Source organism: Podarcis tiliguerta, assembly GCF_965153285.1.
Source record: "Podarcis tiliguerta genome assembly, chromosome: 7".
NCBI lineage: Eukaryota > Metazoa > Chordata > Lepidosauria > Squamata > Lacertidae > Podarcis > Podarcis tiliguerta.
Genome location: NC_139540.1, coordinates 74,515,037 through 74,531,037, shown reverse-complemented (window position 1 = coordinate 74,531,037; position 16,001 = coordinate 74,515,037). Strand labels below are relative to the sequence as shown.

Here is a 16,001-nt window from a genome sequence, read left to right as displayed (position 1 = left end):
AAGCATTGCTTTATTATTATCTTTTTAATTAATAGATGAACTAAACTGTGCGGCTAATTTTAATTGGCGAGGTTGTGAATTATGGGCAAATTTGCTCCTAAGAGTTTGTGGGGTGTAGGGGTTGGAGTCTCAAACTAGATGACAAGGTGCAGCTTGCTCTCTCACAGCCTAACCTGCCTTACAGGGTTGTTGGGAGAATAAGATAGGTAAGAAAAGCAATTTGACCAGATCCTTCCATCATCTGAGACATTTTTGAGATGGGTATCTGTATGTGTTGCAAAATATGGTCTGAAGGTCAACATAAAAAAAACGAAGATCATGGCAACTGGTCCCATCACCTCCTGGCAAATAGAAGGGGAAGAAATGGACGCAGTGAGAGATTTTACTTTCTTGGGCTCCATGATCACTGCAGATGGTAACAGCATCTTAAAAAGCAGAGACATCACCTTGCCAACAAAGGTCCGTATAGTAAAAGCTATGGTTTTCCCAGTAGTGATGTATGGAAGTGAGAGCTGGACCGTAAAGAAGGCTGATCACCGAAGAATTGATGCTTTTGAATTATGGTGCTGGAGGAGACTCTTGAGAGTCCCATGGACTGCAAGAAGATCAAACTTCTCCATTCTTAAGGAAATCAGCCCGGAGTGCTCACTGGAAGGACAGATCCTGAAGCTGAGGCTCCAATTCTTTGGCCACCTCAGGAGAAGAGAAGACTCCCTGGAAAAGACCCTGATGTTGGGAAAGATGGAGGGCACAAGGAGAAGGGGACGACAGAGGACGAGATGGTTGGATAGTGTTCTCGAAGCTACAAACATGAGTTTGACCAAACTGCGGGAGGCAGTGGAAGACAGAAGTGCCTGGCATGCTCTGGTCCGTGGGGTCACGAAGAGTCAGACACGACTAAACAACAACAACATCTGTATGTGTGCTCATGTGTACCCAAACTCTTGGTTTTGCTTCTTTGCTTCTGCAATTGTCTCTCTGTCATTTCATCAGCCTATTTTCTTTTTTGGTGTATTTTTGGAGACAACTTATATTTGCCCAAGGTGTTGAGAATGTACTGTCTTGCTGTGCAGTCTTGGCGACAGCATAGAAGTCACTTTGACCTACAGTGATTGCTCAGGGTTGAATTTTATTTTATTCCTGTCATTTGTTTCATTGCATCCAATTGCTCTAGTACTTCCGGGCTTCCGGAGGTGGGGCAGGTTTGAACAAGCATCTAACTAGTCCTGCTTGCTCTGATCTGGGCCCTGATTAAACCATGGTCCTACCCTGAAAACTGACTGAATACAGAAAAGAGGAAGGTGGGACGCCAGAAGCAACATTCAACCAGGGTATTCTGGAGCTACAAAGCGCATTAGCTGTGTATTTTTTTGTGAGGGTTCTGCTTGTATGTGTATTTTTCAGTGCACATGCAGCTTCTAAGAGTTACTTAGGGTGATACCTACTCAGGTATCAAAAATTTGGGGAGCACTGAATCAGTGTTCAAAATTAGCCAGGTGCCAGCCTCATTTAGCACCTGGCTATCAGCCACTTAAGGGACGCGGGTGGCGCTGTGGGTTAAACCACAGAGCCTAGGACTTGCCAATCAGAAGGTCGGCAGTTCGAATCCCTGCGACGGTGTGAGCTCCCGTTCCTCAGTCCCAGCTCCTGCCAACCTAGCAGTTCGAAAGCATGTCAAAGTGCAAGTAGATAAATAGGTACCGCTGTGGTGGGAAGGTAAACAGTGTTTCCGTGCGCTGCTCTGGTTCACCAGAAGCGGCTTAGTCATGTTGGCCACATGACCCAGAAGCTGTACGCCGGCTCCCTCGGCTAATAAAGCGAGATGAGCGCCACAACCCCAGAGTCGACCACGACTGGACCTCATGGTCAGGGGTCCCTTTACCTTTATCAGCCACTTGCGACACAATCAGAATGAATTTCAGGAACCCAAATGCTTTTTCCATGCAGCCTGAGCAGGAGCACTGAACAGTTGTGAAGGCTATCTCTACGTTATGAATGGTCCGTATTACCATTAACAAAAAGAGGTAAAAAAAGGCCAGACTTTTCTTCTTTAACTTCTCAAAGCTCGTAACGTAGCTCAAGGTTGGCCTCTGAACTACGATATTTACTTGAATATAAGCCGACTTTTTCAGCATATTTTTTATGCTGAAGAAGCCTCCCTCGGCTTATACTTGAGTGAGGTGGGCAGCGGCGGCGGGATGAGCCCTTTCTCGCCGTTCATCCCTCCACCACTGCCCGCCTCTCGCAAGGGCAGGCACAGGACCTGCAGCTGGGAGAGGCTCTGCTCTGTGCCTCTCCCAACCGGGCTCCTGTGCCTGCTCTTGCTAGCGGCAGAGGTGATGGCGGAGGAGGAGGAACGAGCAGCCCGAAAGGAGCCCTTTCAGGCTGCTCCTTCTTCCTCCTCTGCCTTTGCCTTTTGGGCTGGTTGTTCTTCCTCCTATGCTGCTGCTACCACCAGGTTTGTGGTGTGGTGAACCGACTTATTCCCATCAATAAGTTTCCCCAGGTTTTTTTTGCTAAAATTAGGTGCCTCGGCTTATATTCGGGTCGGCTTATATTCGAGTATATACGGTAGCCAGATTTTTAACGAAGAACCAATCGCAGTTGGTCCGTCGAAGAGCCATCTTGCCACAAAGTAGCAACTAGACATTCCATTTTGGCGACCGTAACCATGGTTTAAGGAGCCATTTGGCGCCTAGATTACATATTTGAGTTTCTGATACTGCCACTGATTTTTCTAGCCTGAAAGCATTACCAGTGAACGTTTGAGCACCCGGATTCATTAGCCCTTCTTCTTTGGCTTTAAAAAAGGGAAAGGCTGAGCCAATTAGTCAAAACATTTGGTTTGTCTGGAGGGAGTTAATTAAGCTCGACAGCCAAACTTCACAGAAGAGCTTTCCACACCTTCCCTCCCCCCCTTTTTTGCAGTGGTCATCCATGGGGATGCCACCCTTTGCATGATGTCATTGTTTTTACAGTGCCAGCTCTCCAGTGGTTCAACCCGTCAGCTATTCCTTCTTAGTGGAACAACTGGAGTGAGACGTTCTCTCACTATGAGTTCTTAGCAAAAGAAGAGCTCTGGCAGACCAGACCAAGGACACTGATTCCCTGCAGCCACACAGATAATTCTGGGGAGCTTATAAGCAAGGCTTAAATGCTGCCTCTGAAGAGGGTGGTTCTGTTTGGCCAATGTGGCTAGCAACCATTTTTAAATCCATTTATGTGGCACATTGACACCTGCTGTAGCAGTGAATTCCATAAGTTAGTTTTTTTTGTATTGTGACTCAACTCCTATCACCTGTCCATGGACGCTCAAGGAATATGACTTCGCTTGCAAATTGACTTGATACACCTTCCAGACTCATCAAAACATAATTACCCTTCAGGGTTTATGTTTCTCCAAATTTGGTAATGCAGTTGTCGGCTCAGAAAAGTAACAAAATGCGTTAAAATGCATATTTTAGATGCTTTGTGAAATGCATACATGGAGATAAAATATGTATTTAAATAAGAATTTAGGTAGGAATTATTTTGGAGGAAAGAAAAATGCCCACAGATTAATATGGACACTTGGATGGAGCACATTTATGAATAAAATGGACCCACACTCAAAATAGATAGATTTGTCTATACCTGGGCCAGTCTGTTTAAATGTGTACCTCTTGGGGGAAGGGGGAAGAGAAAAAATTGTACCCACCACCTGTAATTTTCTGAACCTGTCATATCTCCCTACCCGCCTTACCTTTTCTGTAAGTACTGTATTTTTCTGTGTGTAACACACCCCCTATTTTGGGGGACTCTACATTTAGAAAATGGGGGGAGATTGCCAAGACATTGTTGACTTGTTGAGCTTTGGGGGGGGGGAATTGCCCAGAGTTGTTGACCTTTTTTTTTTGGGGGGGGGGTGGCGAAAATCAGTCACCCGGCGAACCACCGCACACAACCTATCGTCTGCTTGCTCGCCACCATCAGCTGCCAAACATCCTCCCAATTGCCGCAGCGGCAGCCAGTAGACAGCAGCCCTTGCCGCAGCCACCAATCACCTGCCCAATCGCTGCTGACAATCTCCGGCTAAAACCATTCGCCCGTCCCACCACAGCACTACCTGTGTATAAGACGCCCCAAAATTTATAACCTTATTTTGGGGTCAAAAAACCCTCGTCTTATACATGGAAAAATACGGTACTTTTTAGTGCTTCCTAGTAGAAAAGATACTCTGACTTTCCCCTGCCTTCTTGGAAGTTGCTGCATGCCTTGAGCTTGCAGGCTAACTTTTTTTTGGGAAAATCAGGGCAGCCAGAGGTGAAAGAAGCGCTGTTGCTGCTGGAGTGCTCCTTTGTACAGTCACCGCCAAATTGTGCTTGCTTCTTTCTTCCATTACATCATGGGTTTTCTCCTTTTCTGTACGGTGACACTGCTCCTGTGGCTGTTGGCAAAAACATAGTTATTAGATGGTAATTTTCCTGAGATGCTCTCCGCTGTAGACTTCTTAAATCATTCTTCTATTTAGGCAATCGGAGACTGAAAGGACTATCTCGGATACAGTGTCAGGCTGCCATCCTGTTGGTGATAAAATCCCTTTTCTCTGCGTGTATGCTTTGACACGGAACCAAATTGCTGACAGGATGGGAATACATGTCCCAGTAAAGTGAGCGTACAAAGATACACAGCTTTGTTAGTAAATGTCAAGAGGAATGTTAGGACACAGAGCAGAAAAAGTGCTGTCACGGTGCAACCCTCTACATAAAGGTAAAGGGACTCCTGACCATTAGGTCCAGTCGTGACCGACTCTTGGGTTGCGCGCTCATCTCGCTCCATAGGCCGAGGGAGCCGGCGTTTGTCCACAGACAGCTTCCGGGTCATGTGGCCAGCATGACTAAGCCGCTTCTGGCAAACCAGAGCAGCACACGGAAACGCCATTTACCTTCCCACCGGAGTGGTACCTATTTATCTACTTGCCCTTTGACATGCTTTCAAACTGCTAGGTTGGCAGGAAACCCTATACATATCTGCTCAGAAATAAGCCCCCTTGAGTTCAATCGGACTTGCAAGCAAGTGAAAATAGGTTTACAGCCTAAATACTTCTTTCTTGGGAAGAAAAACTCATAGTATCCATTCATTAGTGGCCGAATGATTAAATGATCATTTATTTTATATCCTTGCTTTACATTTACAAAACAGAATAAAACATTACTCAGGAGACAATGGAGGAATGTGCCTTTGGAGGTGAAGTCAAAGTTTAATGTATTTGAACAATTAAAGCAATTAGTTAAAATGTGGGGGGAGATTAGCACAAGATAAAAATCGATACACAGCACAGATGCAGTGTACCTGCCCTATATTAATCCTCATCGATTTTGTCGAGCAGGAAAATGTTCAAAGCATGGTTAAGGGGGACAAACAAATAAAAGGTTCTGGGCATTTGAGTTTTGCCACGGAGAAAGGTTAACCGCTTGATAGGATAGCATGAATCTGGGTGTTATTTAGTGTGTGCAAATGCTTGGGTCCTAATTTAGCTTTAGTCAGATCTTAGTAGTGCCACATGGGAATGTACATCCCATCAAAAGTGCAATCTATATATGTCAACAGCTAAAGCACACTCTTTGTGGGGCTTCCCCTGAGGCTAACCCAGAAGCTGTAGCTAGCTGAATATTTGGTGATTCAAATGCTCATCAGCGCAGAATAGCACCACCAGTTAACGCCCGCACTGAAAGAATTGCACCGGCTGTCTATCAGTTACTTGGATAGGTTCAAGGCGATGGAATTGGTGAATGAAGCCTTATACAGCTTGGGACCAGGATACCTTAAAATATCATCTCATGCCCTACATAGTCAACAAATCATTGTGTTGCACAGGAGAGGGGATCTCACAGATACCATCCTGTCTGGAGATCTATTTTGAACCATTTTGAAATCAGGCCTTTAGTGTGGTGGCCCCCGTCCTTTGGAACACCCTCCCACTTTTTCTGTCATCTTCTCGGTGCTTGCGGAAGACATCCCTCTTTCAGCAAACCCATTCAACAGAGGTCTTTATCCCAGTTATTGTATTGGATCTGATTTGTTGCGGTCTGTTCGTGATTCTCTAGCAAGATAGAGAATAATTTGGCTATCATGTTCTGTTGTGTGGAGTTGGCTTGGCACATCTTAAACCTTTGTATCTCCTTTGCTTTCCCTTCAGGCCTTGAACAGAGGTATCGCAGCTGTTAAGGAAGATGCTGTGGAGATGCTGGCCAGCTATGGGTTGGCCTACTCCCTCATGAAGTTCTTCACGGGCCCAATGAGCGACTTCAAGAACGTGGGGCTGGTTTTTGTCAACAGCAAGAGAGACAGAACCAAAGCAGTGTTGTGTATGGTTGTAGCTGGTGCTGTGGCCGCTGTGTTTCACACCTTAATAGGTAAGCCTTCATTCCATTTGCTGAGGGAACAATACTATTTTTTGCTTATACGACTGGTTAATCCATTTCTCCTCTACATCCTAAAACCTCGTCTGCTTATGTGCATATTTCTTGAAGGAACCGGGGAGACGTTTTGTGGCTAGACTTCTCTGCCTCGACTAGGAGTGGGGAACCCCATGTTTAGGGATTGATTCCTGCCCTCCAGGCCCCTCTCTGTGGGTCTTGCCTAGGTCATACGTTCCCCACCTACACCAGGCCACAGCGCTCACCAAACCTGTTCCACATTCCCCAGGGTAGCCTTACTACAGGGGAATGTGTCTTGTTGGTGTGTCTGTGTGTTTCTCGAAACCTCTGGGTTTTTTTGCGGATCTTCAACGTAGCCTCCTGTGCAATGCTCTTTCCACTTTTATATCTGCCCTGACCACATTTGCACCTGCTCCCACCCACCACTGGCACGAAGGATTTCCATGGCATCTGGTTGGATGCTGTAAGAACAAGATGGTGGACATGGATGGGCCACTGGCCTGTTGCAGCAGAGCTGTTTTTAAGTGCTTATGATTCATACACTCCAACATTTGAACCCAGGTAAGAGTCCCCACAAGTCCAAGGGTGAATGGCTTTAAGCAGGGAAGACTCCTCTACCTGTGAAGGCTCCCGGCTCAATTTATAACCCTGATTCTGAAGACCTAGTCTTTTAAAAAAGGCCTTTGCTTAGTTATGTCGTTTTCATTGGTTATAAAAGCTATGCTGTTCTGTTTCTGTGCTGCCGGCGTCTCTTGGAACAGGTTGAATATTGTTAGCCTCTTAATTTGAATGTATATTGGGGCTTTTAAGGGATTATGTTCTGTTTTTGTTACTTCTTGTTAGCTGTCTTCAGAGAAAATAGGTGGGATGGAAATGTTTAAAACAAAAAAATTCACTGCAGGCTAGATGAAGTTGTGCACAATGGGATTCTCTGTCTTTATCCTCTTTTCGGAATGATGCAAGCCACTTAACTTATGATTAAAATGAGTATACTAATACTTTCCCCTCGCTGTAAGCCTTGTCTTAGCATAATGATAGTGTTCTCAAATGTAAGGCCCTGCATGGCACAGCAGAGTGTATTATTGGTGCTAAGTAACTCAGGGAAAAGCAGCAGGTGCTTTTCACATCTCCGAACATCACACTGTCTTGCATTAATGTACCTTACAGTGCAATCCTATATATGCCTGCTCAGAAGTACCATATTTTTCGCTCTATAGGACGCACCGGACGATAAGATGCACCTAGTTTGGGGGGGGGGGGAGGAAACAAGAAGAAAAAAATTCTGAACCCCAGAACAGCAGGAGAGATCTGGCTTCTGGGATAGCCTCTTGCTGTTCTGGCTTCGGGGACAGCCTGTGAAGCCTCCGCAGGGCAGTGGGGTGAAGGCACCCCGCTGCCCTGCGGAGGCTTTGCACAGCCGTCCCCAAGCTAGAACAGCAAGAAGGAGCGCTGTGCAGTGCTCCATCTCCCTGTTCTGGCAACGGGGTGCCTTCACCTCGCTGCCCTGCGGAGGCTTTGCACAGCTAACCCCAAGCTAGAACAGCGAGTCGGAGTGCTGCGCAGCGCTTCATCTTCCTGTTCTGGCTTTGGGCTTAGCCGCGCAGCCTGCATTTGCTCCATAGGATGAACACACATTTTCCCTTACTTTTTAGAAGGGAAAAAGTGTGTCCTATAGAGTGAAAAATACGGTAAATCCTACTGAGTTCAGTAGGACTTACTCCCAGGTACGTGGGTTTTGTATTGCAGACTTAAAGTTACAAGAGTTACAGTGAGTTTAATGAGGCACTAACATGCCTCTGGACACAATATATTTCCTCAAATTAGATGAGTTCAAGAACCATTAGCTATTGAAGCCCTGAGGCTGTGAGCAGCCGTGATGTGCTAGCTTTCAATTTTAGAGGTTTTCATCTGTTTATTTACAGCGAGGCTAGAAAATCAGTGGCGTAGCATGGGGGGTGCAGGGGGGGCCGGCCGCACTGGGCGCAACATTTGGGGGTTAGGGTTAGGGGGCGCAAATCCACAGGTTAGGGAGCGCAAATCCACGGGTTAGGGCGCGGAAATTACTTGCCTTGCCCCGGGTGCTGACAACCCACGCTACGCCACTGTAGAAAATGCAGGCTCTCTCCAGAATCACTTGAGATCTGGCAGTATATTTGGCCAATGTTCAGTTACCTGATAACGTCTTTGAAAGTAAATAATAATAGCCTATTCAGGACTTTCTTTTGATGATGTAATGGTATTAAATGTAATCCTCCACGTCTCGGGCTGGGACCTCTTTTTCTTCCAGCTCACAAATGTGTTTTACGAACAAAATAAATCTTAACAAACTTCCAACAGTTTTGCTTAGATTTGATGATCAGGTGTTGAATGGGAATAGTGTGATAATTAAAAAATGGTGAAAATACCAGCATAAGAATAGCAACACCCATAATGCTGCAGTAATGTGTGAATTGGACCCACCACTGAGACAGTTTTAGAATGAAGGATTTTGACCTGGTGTAACAAAGTAAACCCAGGTGTGTCCCCCTCCTCCAGATGTGTTGGTTATTCAGACCATGTAGATTTCTCCACTTGGACTTTACACTGTATTTTCTCAGAAGCATCCAGTCCATATTTTTGTACTCTTCCTATTTTGTCACTCCGAAATGGATCCTGTAGTGAGAACCTCAACTTCGCACTGTGGTCTGAGATACTAAAAGGAGAAGAGGTTTTTGCAGGTAATCTCACAAACCATTTGTTGTTTGGATACCACACATAAGAACATCCCTGCTCACAAATGAAGTCTGCTCTCATAAAGCTGCTATTTTCAAATACTTTATACTTCAGAGGGAGTATTCACAGCTAATGGTTTTATATTGCAATAGTCAGGCGTCCATAGATTTTAGTTGGCTGTATTAGGCAGCCATTATATTTGATTGCTCTCTCCCAAAAGTCTTTTGACATATATAGAGAATTTAGAGGAGTTGTCAGCCTCTCCCGTGCAGCAGGATTTGAAGGATCTTGGAAGCCGGGATAATCGCTTTTGCAACTTTGGAGGTCTTTTTTAAGTGCACAACTTAAGTAAGCTATTCCTTCCCTCCCCTGAGTTCCAGAGGATTTGGGGAAGTCTGAGCGAGCTGTTTCTCATTTTTGCCAGGATGTGCAATTTGTCTTGTCGCTCCTGTAGCACGAAATGAGTAATTTGCTCACTTTTGCGTGCTGTGCTTGCAAATTCTGGCAAAAACAAAACAAAACGAGAGTAAGTTCCTGCTACCTAACTTCCCCAAGTCCTCTAGGCATGCCAGTGGATTCAAGAAGGGACAGCCTCTGTCTCCCTCATAGCACAAAGTGAAAGAGCTGGCCCCAGGGCAATCCATGGAAAACATCAGAGGAATAGGAGGGGTCTGTGATGGAACTTGGCAAGCAGTCACATAGAAGACATTCATGAGTGCTAGTGGCAACATAACAACCCCAGGTAATGGTTTCTGACTCACCGACTGAGTCACAATTTATCCTCCTTCATGGTGCTTGTCAGCAGTTGCCAGTGTTTCCTAGGAAAAGGTGTGTGTGTGTTTTAAAAATGTGTACAGTATCTTATGGTAACTTTTCTACATTATAGTGCAGGGCTTATGTGAGCTTTGGTATCCATTAAATACGTCTAAAATTTCCCAGTGCATAGCAACATATTGAAAAATATATTGACCTGCAGACTATTGCTTGTTAGGTAAAGGTCAAGGGACCCCTACCATTAGGTCCAGTTGTGACCGACTCTGGGGTTGCGGCACTTATCTCGCTTTATTGGTCGAGGGAGCCGGCATGCAGCTTCCGGGTCATGTGGCCAGCATGACTAAGCTGCTTCTGGCGAACCAGAACAGCGCACGGAAACGCGTTTACCTTCCCGCCGGAGCGGTACCTGTTTATCTACTTACACTTCGTGCTTTCAAACTGCTAGGTTGGCAGGAGCAGGGACCGAGCAACGGGAGCTCACCCCGTCACAGGGATTTGAACCGCCGACCTTCTGATCGGCAAGCCCTAGGCTCTGTGGTTTAACCCACAGCGCCACCCGCGTCCCTCTTATTTCTTGTTAGGTACATTTAAATCCTAGTTTGGTGATTTTAATTACCCTGGAGCTAGAAGGGAGGCCAGATTTGGGAGCTGAGGTTGGAGAAAGAGTGATGGTTTTTTGTACAGACTGAAGCAAGCAAGGTTTCTAACAAGTGTGTGTGTGTGTGTGTGTGAGAGAGAGAGAGAGAGAGAGAGAGAGAGAGAGAGAGAGAGACAGACAGACAGACAGACAGACAGACAGACAAGACAGACAGACAGACAGAGACAGAGGGAGAACACTAGGTTAAGAGAGGCTGAAAGAGGTTGGGAAATGTAAAGTATAACAAAAGCATTAATGTGACCTCATTTAATTTTGCTAGGTTATGATACAGAATCATAGAATTGTGGAGTTGGAAGGGACCCGGAGGGTCATCTAGTCCAACCCCTTGCAATGCAGGAATTCTGCTCACAGCTGTCCCTAGATGGGCTCAAACCTGGTTAACAGCCAGACGCATAGACCCATTCTGCCACAGGAGGCTGTCTTACTTCTGAGTAGATATTGTAAGGATTGCACTGTTAAAACCTGTTGAATTTAGTGGGGGTTACTCTTGGGTAAGTGGGGTTAGGATTTCAGCCTTAGTCTAGAAGAAGCTGATGTGATTTAAAGCAAGTTGGTTTAAGTACACCTGCTAGAATCATTGTTGAATTGGCTTACGACAGCAGCCCATCAAGATGGTGGTGTTAGGTGTTCCTCCCTGTTCCTCCTTTCTCCCTCTTTATCCCAAAACAGACCTGGGTGCGTTAGGTATGTGATTTTTTAAAAAAATGATTATATTTATTTTTGCAGCATACAGTGATTTGGGGTACTACATAATTAACAAGTTGCACCATGTGGATGAATCGGTGGGAAGCAAAACACGCAAGGCCTTCCTGTATCTGGCAGCCTTCCCGTTCATGGATGCCATGGTGAGTCTACAACTTAGTTTACTATCCTCACTCAGAGTGGTTCAATGGATGCCAGCCCTTCCCTTAGCTTGTTCCCTGTTTTGTCCTAGTAGTGGATCAATATAAGCAGTTTGCTGACCTCTGATTCATAGGTTTCGCGGTTTCTAGACGCCTGGTTTGCACATCACATTAAACCATAGTTTAAAACAAATCCTGTATTTTATTATTGGTTATTGTATTTTATTATTGGTTATTATTATAGGTTATTGTATTTTAGTGTTTTGTTGGAAGCCGCCCAGAGTGGCTGGGGGGACCCAGCCAGATGGGCGGGGTATAAAAAATAAGTAATAAGTAATTATTATTATTATTATTATTATTATTATTATTATTATTATTATTATTTAATGTAAACGAGCAGCATGCGTTCAAAATGTCCCAGGGGCATGTAATGAGGCTGAGGCTACGTTTTATCATATGTGGTGGGCTTGTAAAAGGGTAAAAGGATATTGGGAAATGATAATTAATGAATTGAAAAAAATGTTTTAAAAGTCCCTTTCCCCAAAAAGCAGAGTCCTTTTTGTTGGGGATAATTCAGAGGGAAATTCCCAGGTGTCAAAAAAGACTATTTATGCATGCCGCTACTGCGACCCGTGTTTTGTTAGCCCCAAAATGGAAAACGAGCCAGGTCCCAACCAAAGAAAAATGGCAACTGATGGAATACGCTCAGCTTGCAGATTTAACCTATAGAATAAAAGAACAAGAAGAATGTACGTTTAAAGAAGATTGGAAAATGTGTACTGAAAATTGTGTTTATTTAAAATTCAATGCTGTAAATAAATTTTGATGGATGTAACAATGGATTGCTGAATGGTTTAGTTGATGTAAAATATGCAGGGATGTAATTGATTTAAGGTTGTTTAAATGAATATTTTGAAACATAATTAGAATACACACACACACACACACACACACACACACCTTCTTCTCCTTCCATGGTTCATTTTGCATACCATACATCCCTGTATATTTTGCATCAACTAAACCATTCAGTAATCCATTGATACATCCATCAAAACTTATTACACACATCCACACACACACCCAAAATGTCCCAGGCGCATTTTGCACCTGGCTATTGGCCATTTGAGAGCAAGTAAAGGTGCCTGGCGGGGTGCGCTCCCGTCGTTCGGTCCCAGCGCCTGCCAACCTAGCAGTTCGAAAGCACCCCTGGGTGCAAGTAGATAAATAGCTTACCAGCGGGAAGGTAAACGGCGTTCCGTGTGCTGCGCTGGCTCTCCAGATGCAGCTTGTCACGCTGGCCACGTGACCCGGAAGTGTCTGCGGACAGCGCTGGTTCCCGGCCTCTAGAGTGAGATGAGCGCACAACCCTAGAGTCTGTCAAGATTGGCCCGTACGGGCAGGGGGTACCTTTACCTTTTAAAGGTGCCTGGATGCCAACCCTGTAGAATTCTATCTGTTATATTTTATCTGCACAATCGGAATGAACTTCAGGAACCAAGAATTCACACTGAAAAATCTGACTTTCGAGCTGTCTGGCCCCAAAATGGCAGCTAGGCATTCCGTTTTGGCGACTTTGACCCTGGTTTAATGAGCCTTTTGGCGCCTAGCTTATAGATCTGAGTTTCTGACACTGGTTGCACGCTGCTGAAAAGTTCTCCTGGCGCTCCTTACCCACAGACAAAACGAGCTGGAGTCTGGCTTGCTGCGTCATTCAAACCCAGGCTTGTGGTTTGTTTCTCTCCAAGCAAACCATGAACAGTAGTCAAAGTTTGTCCTTGGTTTACCGCTCATGATTTGTTTGCAGGAAGCAAGCCATGAGCTCGGGTTTCGATGGCACAACAAGCCAGACTGTGGCTTGTTTAGTCTGTAGCATGGCAGCTGTAGGAGCAGGGAAGGAACTTTTGAGCAGCACAACAAGCACATTTTAAACTATGGTTTAGTGTGATATCTGAACTACGCCTCTGACCATGCAGTCTCAATTTCATTTCTAAATATTTTAGAAAAATAAATACATTTTCTGTCACTTCTTTGGCAAGTGGTTATTAGGTGTGATCGGTTAGCAGGATACTTAATGTTTCTTTTAAAAGATACATTCTATTTTTTAAAAAAAGAGATACAGTAGTTTATTCCTCAGAGAGGAAAAAGCAAAATCAAAACCTCCAAATGCAAACGATTGCTGAAATCTCAGCTACTTCAGATTTGGGATTAAATCAGTAGGTCAAAATACATCTATTTCTCCCTCCCAGCCTTTTCACCTGACTTGGTTTTGTTGTTTCCAGCTGCTATTTTTATAATCTTTACCGCAACTGTTTCAGATTTCCCCTTTGCATACGTGCACTTTTTCATCTCAACCCCTCGTTGGCAATCCTTTGTCATCATGTTCCCCCTTTGTGCAACGTCGTATATTTGTGATCTTTTAACAACTGCACCTGTGAGCATGAAGGGCTTTTGCCCACAAAGGAACAGCATCTGGCTGCACATTAGACGTGGAAGTCTGAGCAGGAGAAACTTACGTGCTCCATAGGAGCCAAAACCCTGTGTGATCAGGGTTTTGGCTCCATCAAAGTCTATGTGCATAGATTTCACAACTGGCTTTGCCATGGCATGTCTTACTAAGCCAAGCCAAGGTTTAACTTAGCCTGCTGTCCAAAATAGGGTTTGTGGTTAAGCTGTCTCCTCGCTCATAGCAAGCAAGCTGTAACCAAGGTTAGCAAGGAGAGATTTTAACCAGACGCCCTGGTCTGGATTGCACCCTAAGCCAAATCTTAGAGTCATAGAATCATAGAATAAGTAGGGACCCCATGGCTCATCTGGTCCAAACCTCCAATGCAGGACTATGGGGATCTATCCCGTGACATTTTTTATTAGTTTAGCATGGCAGAACAAAGGACTAGGGAGGAGAAAAGCAGAAGGGGGAAAAGTAGATGTGAACTCCTCTGGCAGCTCTTATGCTTTCTTTCTTTCTTTCTTTCTTTCTTTCTTTCTTTCTTTCTTTCTTTCTTTCTTTCATTTTACACCACCCTTTAACCAAAGATCCCAGGGCAGCGTGCAACATTAAGAACCTAATTTACACAGCATAATAGTAAAAACCTAAAGGGACGCAGGTGGCACTGTGGTCTAAACCACAGAGCCTAGGGCTTGCCGATCAGGAGATTGGCGGTTCGAATCCCCGTGACAGGGTGAGTTCCCGTTGCTCGGTCCCTGCTCCTGCCAACCTAGCAGTTCGAAAGCACGTCAAAGTGAAAGTAGATAAATAGGTACCGCTCCGGCGGGAAGGTAAACGGCGGTTCCGTGCACTGCTCTGGTTCGCCAGAAGCGGCTTAGTCATGCTGGCCACATGACCCGGAAGCTGTACGCCGGCTCCCTCGGCCAATAAAGCGAGATGAGCACCGCAACCCCAGAGTCAGCCACGACTGGACCTAATGGTCAGGCGTCCCTTTACCTTTAATAGTAAAAACATAATACACAACACAATAATACACAGCTTGATAATAAAACAATCATAATAATAACCTCTGCCAAAATTTATCAAGCCGTAATTATTTAATGGCCGGAGGCCTGGGTAAAGAGGAATGTTTTCGCCTATCCCTAAAGATATGTAATGATGGCACCAGCCGAGTGTCTCCAGGGACAGTATTTCACAGGAGGGGAGTGACCACAGAAAAGGCCCGTTCTCATGTTGTCACCCTCAGAACCTCTCAGGGATTTGGGACGTAGAGAAGGGCCTCGGATGACAATGTTGTTTGAATGGGGAGAGGCAGTCCTTAAGGTATTGAGGTCCTGTGTAAGGCTTTATAGGTCAGCGCCAGCACTTTGAGTTTAGCCCAGAAACTTAAGCCATAGTTCAGCTTTTCATGATGTCCAGACCAGGCAAATGTCTGCCTGCCTTGCCCAATGATATTTCCAGTTTCTCTTATTCTCCATACGGTCCAAAATGCTGCTTCAGAGAGCCCCTCAACCTTCTGGAGCAGGTTTGGAGGGTGAGCCAGGAGTTGCAGGGGGAAGGAGAAGTAGGAGGAGACCCATTGCCTGAGTTTGTGCTAAACTGGATCTCACCCATTCTTCTGTCCTCTTCAGGCTTGGACCCACGCAGGTATTCTTCTGAAACACAAATACAGTTTTCTGGTTGGATGTGCCTCCATTTCAGACGTCATTGCTCAGGTAAGGATTGATTCATGTCACGGTTATTTCTACTGCGAAAAGAGCCGTGCCAAATTTGTACAATAACCGTGTTTGGATCAGTCTGGGTTTGCAAGATTATCTATATATATTGATATAGGACCCTTTTGAAATGGAGTGGAAATAGATCTGCTTGCTGACATGAGGACTGAAGAGTTGACACTAAAGACACTAAATCATCTCAATTATTGCGAGTTGGGTCGCATTTCTCAATAATATAGTGGTATATTTTTTTCTGATAATAATTATTGTGTTGCTGAATAGCTGGATCTAGCTAATCTACTTCCTGCTCATGTCATTATAGCCAGTATGAATTAATCTGCTGTGCATTAGACAGCTGCGGAATAGATGTTATTAAATCCAATTTTGACTGTCTTTGTGCTTATGCTATACTTTGGCGTTCTTCCTTTCCCT

The 16,001-nt window shown here is 44.9% G+C and overlaps 1 protein-coding gene across 2 annotated transcripts in view; it reads left to right on the top strand.

Moving 5' to 3' along the window:
• The window catches only part of ANKH (ANKH inorganic pyrophosphate transport regulator), a 128,762-nt gene that overhangs the window by 79,737 nt on the left and 33,024 nt on the right, over positions 1 to 16,001 (top strand). For both annotated transcript variants that reach the window (XM_083449526.1, XM_083449527.1), the window contains exons 2-4: positions 6,179 to 6,395; positions 11,290 to 11,408; positions 15,486 to 15,569. In XM_083449526.1, the coding sequence (XP_083305652.1) occupies positions 6,179 to 6,395; positions 11,290 to 11,408; positions 15,486 to 15,569 (420 nt within the window). The remainder of the gene's footprint in view (positions 1 to 6,178; positions 6,396 to 11,289; positions 11,409 to 15,485; positions 15,570 to 16,001) is intronic.